Here is an 18,897-nt window from a genome sequence, read left to right as displayed (position 1 = left end):
ATTTCTGGACTTTACTAGAGCAAATGATGTGGCAGAACCCATTGGCTTGGGAATTAATGCTCTAATTGTTGTTTGCATTTCAAATATCCCATCTGTTATTAGTGAATTTTCAGAAAATATGTCAGAAAATAGACCTTAGAAAATATTTTATCTACTATTTTATTTTGTCCAGGGCACCTAGCTCATTGTGTCAGTAAAGCATGCAGCTCTTGATCTTGGGGTCATGAGTTTGAGCCCCGTGTTGGATATAGAGCTTACTTAAAAAAAAAAAAAAAACTAAAAATAATAATAGTAATATTTTATTTTGTCCAGAGCTTAAGTCAAAATACAAGACAATTTTTCTTAACTCTGAACCCTATTTTCTTATGATTAAAAAAATGTTAATAAAAACAAATGATCTATTACGTGTGTAATAAGAAAAGTGGCCCCAGCTAAATCTACTTACACATTATTGTTCTTTAAAAACAAGCTATACTCTAGGAACAGGGCTTAAGGAAAGAATACTGTAAAACATTTTTTAAATAATTACCAAAGCAATTACATATGTTCTTGGTAGGCTCTGTGATAGGTCAGGAGTCCTTTGGGTTACTGCCTGTGAGGCAGGCAGGAAGAGGGACGTCGTGGAGGTACTTACCAGCTTAGGAAGACCGAGACTTGTTGCCTCACGAGTAGGCCAGGTGAGCATCTTGCTGCCTGGGACCGGGGATCTGCTGGCATGACAGTGAATCATGAAGTCAGAGAAAGTGGAGCTCTCGGCGGGAGCCTGGGTATAGGAAAGAGCCCTCCTCCTACCTCATCTTACTTGTGACTCTGATCAATTAAAGTCTCTAGAGGAGATCAAAGATGCACCAAGGTGAATGGATCCATTTCACTCAGTGTAGTTGCATCTTGACACCTAAATGGTGCGCCTACATTTTAGTCTTTGGTGTTCATTATTATCTTATTAAATGCCAAGAGAAGACTCTGCCTTAGGAAAGAAGCACTAGGGTGTTATGAACTTCCAAAATTAACTTGGGATAACACTTGCTTTATATATGGTATCTGTTGGCAGTTGAGGGGGCTGATCACACCCCTCTTCTCTCTGGATTCAGAATCAACTAAGACACCTATGTCTTCAGGTGTCAGAGATCAAGATGGTTATATTATAACAGCAGTGGGGGATTGGAGATGTGATGTGGACCCAAAGTCAAAATGGGCTTCTATTCTTTCCCCGTCTGAACTAAACAGTTGGATCAGCGGCAGATAGAGCTCTAGAAAGTTGCAGGTCGCCCCCTGGAGGAGTAGGGCCTGCCTGGGGAGCTTCCCCAAGGAAAGAACAGTACAGGAGGGGGCAACAGGTGCAGCCTGCGGGGACAGCGTGAGTGAAAATGTCGCAGGACCTCTGGGAGCAGCAGGCTTTATCCTGCTAACCCCCACCCAATAAAGAGATGGATGTCAGTGGGTGTCAGACTCTGCCTTCTCACTAATCAAATGAATGATTCCTTCTCCCATGAGGAGGAGCCACCGAGCAGAGGAGAGAAGGTAGCAGCTTCCTCCCCGACACTGCCTGACACAGCAGACAAGGACATTTTTGTGATACGGAGTCAAAGCAGGAACAAGAGGAGGGAAAATAATGATTCGCCTTATACTATTTATAAGCTTACTCTCAAGACAGCTTATTTCTTTCAGAATGATGTCACCTGGGTGGCTCAGTCAGTTAAATGTCTGCCTTCCACTCAGGTCATGATCCCGGGGTCCTGGGATCGAGTCCCGCATCCGACTCCTTGCTGGGCAGGGAACCTGCTTCTCCCTCTCCTCCCCGCTTATGCTCTCTCTCACTATCTCTGTCTCTCTCTCACAAATAAATAAATAATCTTTTAAAAAAAAGTATACCTCCTTTTGGAAATAAAAGAAGAAACTCTGCTTTATCATACTAGACAAATAGATTCATCGCCTCCCTGACCAAAAGTTTAAAGTACTTAAGGAAAAAAAAAATGTGAGAGCCTAGAAAGACAGAATTCTGGACAAATAAGTCGAGACGTTGGCTCACATTAGTTACGGCATGTTAGACACGCAAATGCTCTAACGCCCTTCAGCTCAGTAATCACCACTGAAAGCCTGAAGGCAGATCTTGCAGAAAGTATCATCCCCATTTATGCTGGCTTATTAAGAATTAACTCTGGGAGGAGAAAGAGCAAGCATATAACTCTTAAGGCACTTTCTATGCCTTAAAAATGCTGCCAAGTATTTTTCTCTCTAGGAAAGTGCTATGGTTCGTTTTTAAATTTATAACCTTTTTTCCTCCAAAGAGCAATTAGACTACGGTAAGCTGTAGAAATCAGGTACCTGATGTTATTTATTCCTGCTGTCTCTCAGTAAGCAGCATTTGAGATCACTCAGAAGTCATCCTACACCACTGACTTTGAGTAGCTGTTTCTAGAACCTTTGATTTGGAGAAATAACCAAGCTTTTAAAAGATGTCATGGCGTTAGTATTGTTGTATTGAACCCACATGGGTCTCAGACTTTCAGTTCAGGAAACGTCGCTTGCACCCTAGATTCAGTTATTTTTTGATTATTTATTAGATTATTTTTTGGTATCCCAGTTCAATTCAAAAGTCATTTATGGATCACCTACCATGTCCCCAGCACTTACCAGGATACAGAATTCTATCAGAGCCTCTGCCCTAAAATATTTAATGACCCTTAGGAATGAAAGCAAGTGACAGTTAAGCAGGAAGTACAGCTGGCTTCGCTCCTGGAAGGAGACAGAAGGGAGCGGTAAATAAAAGTGGGAAGAAAGAGATGATGGGGAAGGGAATAGGATTTAGTTGATTTTTTTTTTCACTTTTCCTTGTAATGCCATAAAAAGTGACGGTGTGGGATTCTTAGAAAGGCAGTATCCACAAGTCCCTTTTGTTTATCTCCTAGAACATGCAGACAACTCTCTTTACTCATGTACACTAAATTGATTCTTGAATACATTTGAACTAAAGATTTTCTTAGTAGACCAGAAATCCAAAATCCCACATGGAGAATAAGTGAGATGGTATGAATAGCGGGTAAAACCATCTTGCTATAGATCCTCATCACATTGGATATGGGCCCACAGTTTAACACATAGTTACATTTCATTTAAATGTTTGTAACTAATATTACAAATACAATGCATTTGCTTCTTAGATAATGAACCAAGATAGAGTAACTTGTCAGGATTATAAAGTGCGGCTCAGTCTCTGACTCCCTAAATCAGGCTTCTGTACTTCTATGTGTGTCTAACTTCTAGCAGTTTATTTGTATGGGGCTGCATGGGGAGGTATGCATCATGTTTTTTCTCATGTGAAAGCTTTGAGTTCAGCTGTTAATGTTAGTGCTATCAACGATGGGAGCATGCAAGAAAAATCCCTTGAAGTCGCGTCATATGGATAAATACTACATATAATATTTTCTGGCTTTTGGTTTCTCCCATCAGGATGGAGGCAGCCTTGTGGGAGAAGTAAATGAAGATGGGGAGCTGACTGGAGAGAAGATAGCCTATGTGTACCCTGATGAGAGGACAGCACTTTATGGAAAATTCATTGATGGAGAGATGATAGAGGGAAAACTGGCTACCCTTATGTCCACTGAAGAAGGAAGGCCTCACTTTGAGCTGATGCCGGGAAGTAAGTCGGATCTGTTTCAGATGGGCTGCTCCAATTCCAAAGCAGGTTGTTAGGGCATATTTGAGAGAAATTAATTTGTCTAGTCCACTTGAATCGTGTATTAATAATCAGCCTTGCTGCATAACAGACATGTCCTCAAATATAAGTCTGCTGACGAACTGTATTCCAGCTGGGTCAGGCTGGGCTGGGCTGGACATGGCTGGACTTGAGGCTTCTTGTCTTATTATGCCTTATATGTCTTAATTCTGGGGCCCAGTCTGAAAGGACTGTGGTGACCTGGGTCAAGATTTTCCCAAGTGGGTCCCAAGAAGCCAGAGCATGAGTAGACACCTATGCTGCTTCTGAAAGCTTAGCTTGAAATGGTCATGATGTCACTTTCAGCCACTTTTCATTGGTCAAAGCAGATCGCACAGCCAAACCAAATATCAGTGAGATGGGGAAATAGATACCATGCATTTCAATAGCAGGTGCTAAAAAGTCACATGATAAAGGCATAGCTATATATTCAAATACAGGGAAGAAATGAAGAAATGACAGCAGTAATTCGATGCATCTCAAAAGGTTAGATCTCAGAAAAAACTGAAATACAGTTTAATGATATTGAAGAATCAAATTAGGTAGATCTCCAGGTTGGTACAAATTGTAAAACTGATTCAGCCTGACCTCTGATTGGGAAAGATAAATGCATGTTGGCAACCCCTGCCTTCTTCAGAGCCCAGCATCTTCACGGGGTACATACTGGATACATGAGTGAGCCCAGTGGAATCCATATTAGAAAAAAAATCCTTTATCCTTTTAGAAGTACAGTATGGCATACTAAGCATTTTTTTTTCTGAGTATAAAATTATTTATTAGGGGCACCTGGGTGGCTCAGTCGTTAAGCGTCTGGCTTCAGCTCAGGTCATGATCCCAGGGTCCTGGGATCCAGCCCCCATTGGGCTCCCTGCTCGGCGGGAAGCCTGCTTCTCCCTCTCCCACTGCCCCTGCTTGTGTTGCCTCTCTCGCTGTCTCTCTCTCTGTGTCAAATAAATAAATAAAATCTTGAAAATAAATAAATAAATAATTTATTGTAGAAAGTCTGGAAAAAAACAAGGAAAAAAAACCAAGATTTTGTATTTCAGGTAGCGTAACAAACGAAATCTGTTTAAATTGGTCTCATTCCTTGAAAGCAATATATGCATGTATGTCCCATCTAAGTTAGGTTATACGGAGAAAAAAAGTAGAGAAGATAATAAATCTATGCTAAGTGGTCCTAAATAATATTTAGCTATTTGTGATCTGAAGGAGAATCTCCAGAGGAGAATGTCCAAAACTAGGAAAGCTAGCATTTACACTTAGGTCCAACTTGGTTGTTTTAAATGTCTCAGTTTTTGTTTTTTTAAGCTAAAAATTGAGGCGGCCTAAATGCAATGTGGGATTCTGGACTGGATCCTGGAATGGAAGGAAGGCATTAGTGGAAAAACTGGTAAAATCTGAATAAAGTTTGAAGTTTAGTTAATAGTAACGTATCTATGTTGGTTTCTTAATTTTGACAAACATACCATGTAACATAAGAAGTTACCATTACAAGAAACCGTGAGGAGTATTGGGGTGCTCTGTACTATCTTTGCAACTTTTTTTTAAAGATTTTATTTACTTATTTGACAGAGAGAGACACAGCGAGAGAGGGAACACAAGCAGGGGGAGTGGGAGAGGGAGAAGCAGACTTCCCGCCGAGCAGGGAGCCCGATGTGGGGCTCGATCCCAGGACCCCGGGATCATGACCTGAGCCAAAGGCAGATGCTTAATGACTGAGCCACCCAGGCGCCTCTATCTTTGCAACTTTTCTGTAAATTTAAAATCATTCCAAAATGAAAAGTTTTAAGTGAAACAGTCATCTTTACACTTCTGATTCTATTCTCTGTGCTCTTCACATATGTTCTGAACGGAGACAGTGCTACCGTGTTTAGAAGCGAGGGGCCCCGGGCCAGGGGAGGATCCCAGTGGGTGATGCCCATTTTAAAACTTAAGAAGTAGCAGCATGTTTTAGTGGCAAGAGCCACGTGAACTTGAGAGTCACCTGATTTGGGTTTCAGCTTCAACGTTTACCGTAGTATGGTCTTGGGCAAGTTATTTATCCCTTCGGAACCTATTTCTTCATTATAAAACACAGATATTGGCACCTACTATACAACAGCATAAGGGAAGTTATTGTTCTCTTTACATTCTTCTTGGTGTGAATAAGCAACAGATTTTGGGAAGCAAGGGTGATAATTCTCAAAGGGTTATTTTTCTTAGACTTCCTGGTTGTGGGGCACCTGGGTGACTCAGTCAGTTAAGCATCTGCCTTCAGCTCATGTCATGATCCCAGGGTCATGGGATCGAGTCCCACATTGGGCTCCCTGCTCTGTGGGGGAGTCTGCTTCCCCCTCTTCCTCTGCCGCCTCCCCCACCCCTCCTCATGCTCTCTCTTACTATCTCTCTCTCTCCCTCAAATAAATAACTGAGATCTTAAAAAAAAAAAAAAAAAAAAGAACTCCTGCTTGTAAATAACAAACACTCTCTTCACTTTAGCTTAAGACCACAAAAAAGGTGGGGAGAAGGCGCATGATTCTTGGTAAGATTCTGGTAGGCCTGTTAATTTGAGGACATGTTGAGCAGTTTGGGTTTCACAAGCGTCGGGGAAGCATGGCCGCTTCGGGTGCCTGGGAGGGACACGGGCCTTGGTTGTTGGGCACTTCTCGCCTACCCCCCCACCCCCTCGCAGTTCTAGTGAGTGAGCTGTGGACCAGGTCTGACGGGGCCCTGCCACCATCTGGTCCGGTGTGGGGAGAAGAAGGAAAACGGAAGGCAGGTATCCCAACCTGCCCCTCGCTGACCTCTCCCCACACCCTTTCTCTTCATGCTTCTGTAGCCGCAAACTGCTTCTAGCTATCCACTCCTGCACGCTGATTTCCCTGTCAGGGCTCAGGCTGGACTTTCTTCTTGCCTCATCTCTTCCTCTCTCCGCAGAGGAACTCCTTTCTCTGGTAATTCCTGTGCTGTCTTTAAGGCTTAGAATTCATGTCTGTCAAGGAAATGAATGAAATCTGGTCTGGCGTAGTATAAATTACAGAGGAGAGGGGGATAAGTAAAGAGTGTGCTCCGTGTGCCGGGAGCATTGGCCCATTGGCCAGTGGGGGAAGAACAGGAAGGGACAACGTGTGTCAGAAAAGATGGCGTCAGCTTCTTGAAGGCAGCCAGAGATGTCCCTCCTGTTTGCATCTGTACAGTCCCTAATGTGGGGCTTTCCATGTAGCTGGCCCGTGGTACTTTGGATGACAGGTTTAGTCTAAGGAGGGGAGGGGGAAGTTCAGAGGAGATTTTCTGCACAATAGAACAAGTATTTCACAGAAAAGTCTGGTTAAAAAGTGTGGGTTCTTTCTTTTTTCAGTTAACTTGCTTTAACGGATTGTGCGTTGGTCCATTACCAGTTTGCTCTCAGATGCATTTCTTGTCTTTCTCCTGCCCTGCTTTTATTGCAGGGGGGCTTCTGCTCCTTGAAGGCCACATTGCCTAGGCCCTTGTGCGTTGGCTTCTGTCTGGGTTTGGCCACAGGGAGGCACTGGCCAGGGCCACGGAGAGGAAAAGCATCAGGAAGAAGCTCTCTCTCTGTGTCCAGCAGCATCTCCAGCAGGGGCCTGTCTTCTGACTCCATCTCCCACCAGGAAAGCCCCCCCGCATCCCAGCTTCCCTGGGCCGGTATACCCCAGCTCTAGAGCCCCAGGCACACCACCTCCACCTTTGTCCCTCTGGCTTAGGGTTATGTGGCTTCAGCTCCTGCCAGTCTCTAGGCTCCTCACTGACCCCTTCGGCTTCTCAGTTCCTCAGTGCTCCCTATAACCAGTTCCCTAAGTGAAATTCTCTCTTTGAAATACGCAAATGGTCTGTTTCCTAGCTAGACACTGACTGATCTGGATTGCTTTTTAACTTTTAGTTTGAGACACTGATTTGGGTTTTGTGATTGTACCAAACAAACAAGCAAAAACCAGAAGGAGGACCTGGTAACCGCTGAGGAATTGCTTAACGGGATGATTTGTGATGCGTTAGTGCCTAAAAGAATTTACTTTACAGGAGTAAGCCCTTCGGTTCTAAAATGTGTTTCTTTGCTTATTCGGCATTAGAGCATCAGATGTCTTCATTGCGCTCTGGGAGGATTCTTGGTGGCTAATCCTTTGCAGAGAACCATTGTTAATTCTAGGACAGTTGTGTACCTTAGTTTCTGAATAAATTACTGATTGGTGTCTGAACCACCTTGATAGAAATAAGAAAACTTTGGTTTTTCTTTATCAAAAGCAGTTCTGTTCTTAATTCTGGTGAGGCGAAGGTTTATTTTTATTTTTATTTTTTTTAATTTTTTTATGGTTATGTTAATCACCATACATTACATCATTAGTTTGTGTTGTGCGAAGGTTTATTTTTAGCGAAGGGGACAGTTGCTGGGGTTGGATGGTTGGAGTCCACAGCCTGTGTCTAGTAGGAAGAAAATCACAAGAAAATTTTAAAACCATCATCCAACCTGATCTGACCAGAGAGATCTCAAAATTTCATGACAAAGCAGGTCCTTGATTAAAAAATTTTAATTACCCAAGCATTTTGTAAACCATTTGAATAAAGAAAATTCAAAGGCAAAAATGGGATTTTAAGAGATACATCTGATGGCTGTTCATTAAGACCTAAAAATAAAACTCAAAAGCAAATCTAAAAACTGTTCATTTATATTGGAGAATTTATTCTAGTCAGTGTAATTTGAATAACATTTTTCATTATTTAACTCCTGCTTTAAAAGCTCTCCCCCTAACTCGGTAATCTCTAGATTGAGGTGTTCGCTTGCTTTTCAGGTTCGGTGTACCACTTTGATAAATCGACATCATCTTGCATTTCTACCAGTGTTCTTCTTCCAGATCCATATGAATCAGAGAGGTAACTTTTTTCCTTGTGGTTTGAACGGCATTGTTTATGGGAAGTTAAATAACCCTCATGGTGGGAACTAATCCTCCTTTGTAGCCCTCTGAGCAGAAGAAAATATTCGTATATTCTGAGGAAGAGTGTTTTTATGCTTATATCGCATCTGTCGCTGTGAGAGAGTTTCTCCACCCATAAAGCACAGAACGACCATGTGTCAGTCCCAGAAGGAAACTTCTACATATAGAGAGCCCACTATGCCCTGCCCCAACGTCCCCTTTCTTGGGGCCCTGGTGCGGTTGATGCTGCAGCCACGTGCTGGCCTCTAGAGGAGCATTTTGTACTCCTTAAAGCTCTAGCCTGGGCAGGAACCAGAATGCCTCCTTTACTCAGCCCCGCCGAGGGGGTCTGGAACACAAGACAATTTCTTGATTCACGAAGGGAGAACAGCAGTGAAAGAAAGACTGTAAGAAGCATAAGAAGCTTCCAGTGTACAAATGACAAGCTTCTGATTCTATAAGCTCACTCCCCAAGTGTCAAGTCCCGTTCCAGCCCATCTTCCCTAAACTCCAGCTCTCCGTTGTTGGTGTGGCTTTCCCTGGTACTCTGCCCGAGACTCTTATCCCCTAGCAACTGGCCTGTTGGTGAGGAAGAGAGCCATCTGCGGTTGGTTTTCTCTTTGCCTTGCTCTTTGTAAGCGTGGCTTGCAAAAGCATAACTTCCACTCACTTTCTGTTCTATTCCCATCTGAAAATAGGCCTCTTCCGTGGTTGAACTGACAGGGCTCACACCACAATGTCACAGTGAATGAATGGCCTCTTTCTTGATGCAGATCTCTGGTCCATTTACAAAGGGAAGGGCTCAGTGTCTTGGTAGCCCCGAAACACAGTAGCGCGATAGTCATATATATCGGTCTTTTTTGTTACTGTCGTTGTGATGAGGCTGTAGAAGGATGCCCTCAAAACTCGCAGTGGTTTATGAATGCACACATTTTATTTTACACTCGTGGTTCTGTAGGTTAGCTGAGGTTCAGTCACTTTTGACTGGGCTCCACTCGGCTCCCCTTCGCTCAGCTGGACGAGGCTGGACTCCAGATTGCAAGTTGGGCTCTTCTGGGCTCATGTCTGAATTCCAAGACTGAGACTAAAGGAGGAACAGCCCCCTGGGGCATCTTCTTCCTATGGAGATGAATGGAAATTCAAGGAGGCTGGCAGAAATTCGCCATGCCTCTTACCACCTGAGACCTGGCATGCAGTCCTCCTGCCCATGTTCAGGTAGCAAAGTAGATCCTACGGCCAAGCCCACAGGGATTGAGGCAGGGGTACATCTCGTATCCCCACTCTGAAGGAGGCACCGCAAGGTCACGTGGCTAAATAGTAGGACGTTTAATTCTACCACAGGGAAGGAGGAAAGAGTTGGAAGCAATAATTCAGTCCCCTAGTCTACAAAATAAGCCCCAAGATCCATGTAACAAAAACTAAAGATGACAGGTTCCACCAGAATCATTGAATCCCAGTGCCCAGAGAACTGAAATAGTTGTTGATGGGGTGTGTCCTCTCTTATTCAATCCAGTTCAGTAGTCATGAGTGCTGTTTTCCTGTAAATCCAGGGATTGGCAAACTCTTTCTGTAAAGAGCCACGTTGTCCGTATTTTAGGGTTTGTGGGTCTCTGTTGCAACTGCTCAGCTCTGCTTATGTCACCCCAAAGCAGCAACCGACAATACTAAATAAATAGGTGTGGCTGTGTTCCACAAAATTTTATTTACAAAAGGGTGCAGCTGCCGGATGTGGTCCTGGGGCCATAGTTACTAGACCCGTTATGAACTCTTTTGTTGGGAAGTGCTTACTGGATATGTTTTTGTTAATTGTTTGTCACTCTTTCATGTGAAAGATTCATCTTGGGGCTTAATTAAAACAGTCTTTCCCTCCTATTTGGCATTGACAAACTTGGGTATAGCTTTAATTACTTTGGAAATGTTTTACTTATCCAGGAAGACAGTGAAAATATTCATTAGCTAAAAACATAAATTAAAAAAAAAACCTTATATCAAACATTGCTTTATGAATACAGTGAAACTTTGAACAACACAGGGGTTAGGGCACCGACCCCTATCCCTACCCCATGCAGTTGAAAATCCACATGTAACTTTTAATTCCCCAAAAACTTAACTACTAAGATAAGAGTCTACTGTTGACTGGAAACCTCACCAATAACATAAACAGTTGATTAACACGTATTTTGTATGTGATATGTGTTATACACTGTATTCTTACAATAAAGTCAGCTAGACAAAAGAAAATGTTATCAAGAAAATCATAAAGGGGGGGGGTGCCTGTCCGGCTCAGTCAAGTGGAGGCTGCAACTCTTGATCTTGGGGTTGTGAGTTGGAGCCCCGTGTTGGGTGGAGAGATTACTTAAAAATAAAACCTTTAAAAAAAAAAAAAAAGAAAGAAAAGAAAGTCATAAGGAAGAGAAAGGACATTTTCAGTACTGTAAAAAATCCGCATGTAAGTGGACCTGCACAGTTCACACCCATGTTGTTCAAGGGTCGACTCTATATAATAATCCCCATATCAGAGAGCAGATTTTAAACACCACTCTTAAAGATACATGAGTACAAGTTCTTCAGTTTTCAGTGCCAAATCCTGTGGTTTAACTTCTCATCCTCCCTTCCTTCCTTCCTCCCTGGATTACTATGAACTGATGCTTCCGATTCATTAGCTATTCTGATATTTTGGTGTTTGATATAAAGAGTGACATATCCAACTAAAAGAACCATCATTTGGCCCTTTTTTCTATTTAGGGTTTATGTTGCTGAATCTCTCATTTCCAGTGCTGGAGAAGGACTATTTTCAAAGGTAGCGGTGGGACCTAATACTGTTATGTCTTTTTATAATGGAGTCCGGATTACACACCAAGAGGTGAGCGGGGTCTAAGTGGAGAATCAACTTGATTGGTTACAGGGCTTGGTTTCAAACACTCTTAATTTTCCTGTTAGCCCCTTTACTTTAGTATTCGCTAGAAATATGAAGGAATAAACAGTCTTTTTTTTGTAAAACTGATGGGATATTGTCTTACAGCAGTCTTCAGATTTCTATAGCAAAAATACCATACACTGGGGGCACCTGGGTGGCGCAGTCAGTTGAGTGTCTGCCTTCGGCTCAGGTCATGATCCCAGGGTCCTGGGATCGAGTCCCGCATCGGGCTCCCTGCTGTGTGTTGGGGGAGGGGGGTCTACTTCTCCCTCTCCCTCTGCCTGCCGCTCCCCCTGCTTGTGCTTTCTCTCTCTCTCTCTCTCTCTCTCTCAGTGTCCCCCTCTCTCAAATAAATAAAGTCTTTAAAAAAAAAAAACCGTATACTGGGTGGCCCATAAACAACAGAAATTTATTTCTCACAGTTCTGGAGGCTGGACGCCCAACTTCAGCATGTCAGCAGATTTGGTGTCTGGTCAGAAACCACTTCCTGGTTCATAAATGGCTCTTTTCTCTCATTGCAGCTTCACATGGTGGGAGGGACAGGGGAACTCTCTGGGGTCTCTTTTAAGTTTCACAGCTACTTTATAGAAAGTGGGATGGCGCCCGTCCAGGAGACAGCAGTTGCTTTGTACCATACTACACCCAGTGTCTGAAAAATTGAGACCCAACTGGATTCGGTCAATAATTAATTTATGATCTTGCACAGGCTACTTTATGGGAAGGCTCCCTACTTCTGTTTGTGCAAAAGTCATACAGTAGCCTACATCCAGCCAGGAAGGGTTCTATTGCCCAAAAAGCTGAAAATAAAAAGTTAAAGAATAATCAATCACCTCTTGTCTTTAAAATACAATCTTTGGTCGGGCGCCTGGGTGGCTCAGTCGTTAAGCGTCTGCCTTCGGCTCAGGTCATGGTCCCAGGGTCCTGGGATCAGGTCCCGCATCAGGCTCCCTGCTCTGCGGGAAGCCTGCTTCTCCCTCTCCCACTCCCCCTGCTTGTGTTCTTGCTCTCGCTGTCTCTCTCTCTGTCAAATAAATAAATAAAATCTTTTAAAAAAAATACAATCTTTGATATATTTTCCAGAATTCAGAGGTGTTTTTGTTTTTGCTTCTTCACGTCACAATTACTTCCTTACATGTCCACTTAAGGGCAAAAAGTCTGCTGCTTGAGCCCGGCTTGTAGTCTCCATCTGGTCTCACTTGCATTAAGGGTGTGGGACTTGGGCTTGTTGCTCATATCCCTCATTCATGTACTTCCCTTTTTCACTTATTGCTATGGAATGCTATGGGGGAAATGCCGTGAAATAATCAAGTGTTTGCCCATTCAAAGCCGTCGTACAGACAAAGACGGCTTGGCGCTCACACTGAGCCATGGTCTGGCACGCGGTACCCCTGGTGATGGCCAGACCTCTGTGTCCGCAATCCTGACCGTCCAGGAAATTCAGCATATGAAAGGTGGCTCAGGATATTGATACACTATCTATTTATTCTAACATTTTACAGATAACAAAACTAAAACCCAGAGTGGGTGAGCCATTTGTCTGAGGTCACAAATACAGTAAGTAGCAGAGTTCAAGCAGGATTTCAAAATAGAATCTGGCTCCTGGCAAAACTCACTATATGCTGTGCTGTGGAAATGAATGGGGCACCCTCCTTGCCTTCATGAAATTTAGACTCTGTTGGGGAGAGGTGCCTGGGTGGTGCAGTCAGTTGGACTCTTGACTTTGGCTCAGGTCCTGATGTCAGGGTCGTGGGATCAAGCCCTGCATCCGGCTCCGTGCTGAGGGGGGAGTCTGCTGGAGATTCTCTCTCTCCCTCTCCCCCTCCTCGCGCTCTCTCTCTAAAGTAATAAATAAATCTTTAGATTCTGTTGGCAAAAGAGATAAGAAAAATATACAAGTAATGGCAACATAAGGTAGATGGTACCAAGTATCATATATCAGTTCACATAACAGGGCTGGAATATTAAGACCCATGAAGATTTTTTTCACTTTAATCACTGCTGTAACCCCTACACCTAGAACAGTGCCTGGCATATGGTAGGCACTCAGTAAATATTTGTTGAATGAATATCAGAAACAAATAACAGCATAATTATAATCTGGGGGCAGGAGAGGCAGTATACCTCTGAGAGTCAGCAGTTCTATATAAAAATGTGGTCCTAGGGGCGCCTGGATGGCTCAGTCGGTTAAGCCTCCGACTCTTGGTTTCAGCTCAGGTCAAGATCTCAGGGTTGTGGGATGGAGCCCCATTTGGGGCTCCCTGCTCGGCAGGAAGTCTGCTTGTCCCTCTCTCTGCTCCTCCCCCTGCTCTCTCTCTCTCTCTCTCTCTCTCTCTAAAATAATAAATAAAATCTTTTTAATAATTGTTTTTAATGTAATCCTGTTTGCTCCAAAAAACTGCTCTCCTGACCTCAGCAGATGCTGGGGCGGTGGGCTGGAGAAGGGAAGACTCTCGGTGCCCTGCAGAGAGTGAGTGTGGGTAAGAGAGCACACTGGGAATGGGTGACGCCATCTGCAGGTCACACTGATCCCCCACTTGTAACAAAGGTGAAGGACTCTGCTTGAAGCACGATTTTGCATTCCTCATAGTTCCAGTTCCATTTGACGTTCTTGTGTGTTTCTTTTGCCTCATCTTCTTCACAGTGGGGCTTCCAGGGATCTGGGGGTTGGTCAGAGCAGCAGATCCGACCATAGGAGGCAGTAACACACAACAGGATTCCCTGACACGGGGCAGTGCTTGGACAGGGGGGCAAGAGAGGGGACGTCCTGCCAGCCCGAGACGGTCCAGGGGTTGTGGCCCAGGGCCCCCCACCCGGAGCAGGAGGAGGGCAGGGAACTCCCAGGAAAGAGATGGTCAGAGAGGGGGCTGTCGTGTCTAGGTGACGTGTAGTACAGAGAGGAGTCTCTGGGCCACAGAGCTCCGAAGGCCAGAGGCAGTCGGGAGGCTTTGTGGTGCTGGGCTTTCTCTCACGAATCTGCTAGCAGATGTGGGGTCAGGTGTCCCAGGGGAAGCAGATCCGAAGGGGCTAAAGCTCCGCTTTGTTTGGGCTTTTTAAAGAACGACTGGATGTGTAAATTTGAGTTTGGTGCTGGAGGGCTTTGGAGGTGATAGGTCTTAGCCTGCAGTGAAGAAATAAACCACCTAGGGACATCAGGTTATATTTTTGTGTGTCTTTGTCGGGGACTTTAGTCCTTTTTTTCATGTAAGATGAGGAAGTCAGTACGTAAGAAGTTGAGCTGCCTGATGCTGCCCACAAACGGCTTTCGCACCATCGATGTGCGGAGAGATGCCTTGGGTTCTTTTCATGCATCTAGCGCTCACATAGCAAAACGTGAGGAGAAGTGAGTAGTGTTGCTGTTGTTCTCTGAGATTTGGGGAGAAAGGCCCTATCTAACGTTCGCTTTCTGGTTTTCTGCAGGTTGACAGCAGGGACTGGGCTCTTAATGGGAACACCCTCTCCCTCGATGAAGAAACGGTCATTGATGTGCCTGAGCCCTACAACCATGTGTCCAAGTACTGTGCCTCCTTGGGACACAAGGCAAATCACTCCTTCACTCCAAACTGCATCTACGATATGTGAGTATGACACCCAGCTTCCAGGGTGGATCCGGGCCCCATCTCCTGGAGCCCTGCGACTGACGAGGGCCTGTCACAGCTGTCATCCTGCCCCAGGTGAAGGCTGCTCCCTCCGGGCTCCTGAGGCGAGGAAAGAAACACTGGCACATGCTACAGTGTGGATGAGCCTTGAAAATATTATGCTAAGTGTAAGAAGCCAGTCACATAAGACCCGATAGTGTATGATTCTGTTATTGATAGGACTTGTCCATTACAGTGAAATTCATAGAGACAGAGTACAGATCAGTGGTTGTCCAGGGCCTGGGAAAATGGGGTTGATGGCTAATGAGTATGGGGTCTCTTTTGAGGGTAGCGCACTGTACTAAAATTATATAGTGGTGATGGTTGCCTGCCTGAAACCCACTGAATTGTATGCTTCAAATGGGTGAATTTTAGGGTATACGAATTGCATCTCAACAAAGCTGTCATTTTAAAAAGTCAAATAGTCCTACCTCTCAGAGTTTGAGCCCTCCCCTTCCAACGGCTCACTGAACCTCTTCTTGTAAACCTCCTTTGATGGGGAGCTTACTGTTATCCATGAAGGCAGCTATCTGGACAAACTGACATAGATATTATTCTGAAATTAACTTTCAGGCTCTGATGATTAAAATGTTCTTTCTATGAAGCCCAAATGGGTTTCCCTGTAACATCCAGCCCTTCGCCCTAATTATTCCCCTATGCACTATGCCAGTCTCTCTTCGACATAGTAGCCCTACAAATATTTTAGAAGCTTTCATATGCCCCCTGAATGTTCTCCTCCCAAAGTCAAGCATCTCTGACTATTCCTTGAAGAGTACGTGGCATTCCTTGGATCATCATCATTGATCTCCTTAGCTCAGCCAGAAAATGCCTGTTCCCCCTGGGAGGCAGGCGGCCACGTGCCACCTTTTCTGCTCAGTTATAGCTCTCAGTCCCCCCTGTCTATTGCTTGTTAACAGAAGCAGGATCCAATCATGTGCATTTAATCTGTAGGAAAATTGCCAGGATATGAATGTCCCTCCTCGCATCCCTGAGACGGCTTGGAAATTGCTCTGGCAGGGACTTGCTCTCCTTGGCAGCCAGTACCAAGTACTGCAGCTCCGACTTCTGTTTAAAGGGCAGGTAGAAATGGCAAAGGACATGTGTCATGTGAAATGAAACCGACACTGTTATTAACTCCAAGGCTTTCGTGGCCAATGTGAATTAGGCCAAAGCATCGTTCCAGGCTGCACACGGCTTCCCAACAATCTTTTAAAGCAGTGGTAACTAACAGTAACAAATGCTACTTCAACTAGTCTTTTAACAACTACTCTTTTAAAACAAACGAGTTCTGTGATTTCACTGCAAGGACATGGTTTTTCTCACCAAAAAGAAGAGCGCACAGGAGACAAGGGAGAGATCCATTTGTGCAAAATCAAGTCCCCAGACTCGTCAGGGTTATTTCCTTCCAGCCCAATGTGAACAATTAGTTATTTGGGGTAAAGGGAAGACTACCTGAAAAATAATAAAATATAAAATTCAGATACCGATTCATGGCATTCATTTGCTTCTAAAATTATTGGTATCATTATGCACACTTTAACATCAGCAAAGCAATATCCCTGTATAAGCTGCAGTCCGGTACAAAATACAAATGGACAAGCAGACACGAACTACTGCCCTAGTTGTCAATAGAGGTGACATGTCGCCAAGGTCCCAAACCACTGGGTACAGAGAGGTTTGCTTTGGCCACTAATCGTGCTACTGGCATTGATTGAGCACTTTGGGCTGGAGCCACGCTAACGCCTTCTCATGAATTCTCTCACTCAGGCCTCCCAGGACCTCCGTGGGGCAACCTCCGTTACCTACTTCCCCCCCCCCCCGCCCCCCACAGACCAGAAATGCGGAGCTCTTAGCCGCAGTGGCTGAGTGTCCTTAAGCGTTGTGCCCCCGTGCTGCCTGGGAGAATCAGCACCTGAAATGGAGTGCCTTCTTTACAGTCTGTCCTTTTTCTACTCTTTGAAAATAATAAGCGGGAAAATGAAAATAAAAGAGGATTATATCACAACCCTTAGGTTTCTCATGGAATTTTGCCAGTGTGCAGTAAGATTAGCTAGAGCTCCGTTTCAGGGGTATTATTTTTGTAATGCAATATTTTAATTTAGAGACAAAGAGCTGTGATTTTATTATTTTTTTAAAAGATTTATTTATTTATTGAAGAGAGAGAGAGAGCACAAGCTGGGGAAGAGGGAGAGAGAGAGACGAGCAGACTCTCCGCTGTGCGGGGAGCCCCACATGGGGCTCGATCCCAGGACCCAGAGATCATGACCTGAGTTGAAACCGAGAGCCGGATGGCCAACCGACTGAGCCACCAAGGTGCCCCAAGAGTTGTGATTTTAATAAGGACTTCCCGAATCCCTGGTGCAGGAATGTCTGTGATGGAGCACAATATGAGAATTCTGTGCGCACGCACACTCACTCACAGATGTGCGCATGTAGTCACTAGTAGAAGCTGAGTCCTCACTTTGTGCAGGCCCTGTGTGAGGTGCGTCCTATATGGGACCCTATTTTGTCACATTGACAACTCTTACACCATTAGGATTGCTAGTATTACTGTGAGGTGAGGGTGAGGAAAGTGAGATTCAGAGATGTGGAAGTGAGCTTTCTGAGAGGGGGCAGTAATAATGTGTGGAACCGGGACTTACGCTAAAGTCTCTGACCCCAAGTCAAGCGTGCTTTCCAGAAAAGATGACACCCAAGTGGGGTGGACATAGAGGCCCCTTGGAGTGAGGGTATGCTTGCTCCTTTGTCCTTCACATAAAAGATGTCCCTAAACCACAGACACACTCTTTTCCCCACCACCAATAGCGGGAACCAGCCAGGTCCTTGCTATCATGCCCCATGTGCCAATCTAACTTAGGGCCTGGAAGCTTCTCCTGTGGTGTCTCCATGTCCTTTGCTCACAATGTGACAATAAATGAATGAGACTGATGTGACCAGATGCATATGGAGATAAAGTGAATTTCTTTCTGGCCATGCCTTACATATTTCTGTTCTGGGTTTCAGAAGCTGTTAGGTGAGCTAAATCTATTCCTTATTTATCTCCTGTTCTCCTGCAGGGGTCATAGGGGTGAACCGGGTTGGGAGCCTTTGGCAGAGGAACACAGAGCGTTAGCCCTGCCTTGGGTTCCGAAAGGCTCGAGGCTGCTCCCTTCACAAGATGCTTCACGGGGAAATATTTAAAAAGCAGGTTGGCAGAGAGTTCTAGGCTTCGCTCCTGGAAAGAAGTCTTCATCTACTTTTATGCTAGAAAATAATACTTCCTCTGTCTGTAGAGGGTGGAATACAGTTTTTTGCTTTTGAAAATCCTCGGGGCTCTTCCTTACACCTCCCAAAGTGTCCTGGTAAAGCCTCGCCCACAAGGTACAGCCAGGTAATCTGATGCCACAGGCCAGGTGGGCCGAAATGCCGACCGGCTGCACTGGATCCAGTTTCTCATTAGGGATAGATTTTTGTTGTTGCCCATGTTGTTGGTTTATAAATACAGAGTGCCAAATATGCTCAAAGAGGAAGCTAGAGCAGTGCTTCTTAAACTGGAACGTGCATATGCATCACCTGGAGGTGTTGTTAAAATGCAGACACTAAGTCAGCAGGTCTGGGTGGGGCTGGGATTCTCCGTGTCTAGCAGCACCCAGGTGAAGCTGATGCTGGCCAATCTGTGGGCCACACGTGAGGGCCTACCAGTGGTGCCCAGGGAAGAGCTCCTGGATGATTCCTACCCCCCCC

The 18,897-nt window shown here is 44.7% G+C and overlaps 1 protein-coding gene across 3 annotated transcripts in view; it reads left to right on the top strand.

The window, feature by feature from the left end:
* The window catches only part of SETD7 (SET domain containing 7, histone lysine methyltransferase), a 47,326-nt gene that overhangs the window by 22,567 nt on the left and 5,862 nt on the right, over positions 1 to 18,897 (top strand). For all 3 annotated transcript variants that reach the window (XM_027597902.2, XM_027597903.2, XM_027597904.2), the window contains exons 4-7: positions 3,451 to 3,640; positions 8,500 to 8,581; positions 11,368 to 11,485; positions 14,957 to 15,114. In XM_027597902.2, coding sequence (XP_027453703.1) covers positions 3,451 to 3,640; positions 8,500 to 8,581; positions 11,368 to 11,485; positions 14,957 to 15,114 — 548 coding nt within the window. The remainder of the gene's footprint in view (positions 1 to 3,450; positions 3,641 to 8,499; positions 8,582 to 11,367; positions 11,486 to 14,956; positions 15,115 to 18,897) is intronic.

The sequence above is a fragment of the Zalophus californianus genome, chromosome 2, assembly GCF_009762305.2.
Source record: "Zalophus californianus isolate mZalCal1 chromosome 2, mZalCal1.pri.v2, whole genome shotgun sequence".
NCBI classification, from domain to species: Eukaryota; Metazoa; Chordata; class Mammalia; order Carnivora; family Otariidae; genus Zalophus; species Zalophus californianus.
This window is presented reverse-complemented; position numbering and strand designations above follow the sequence as displayed.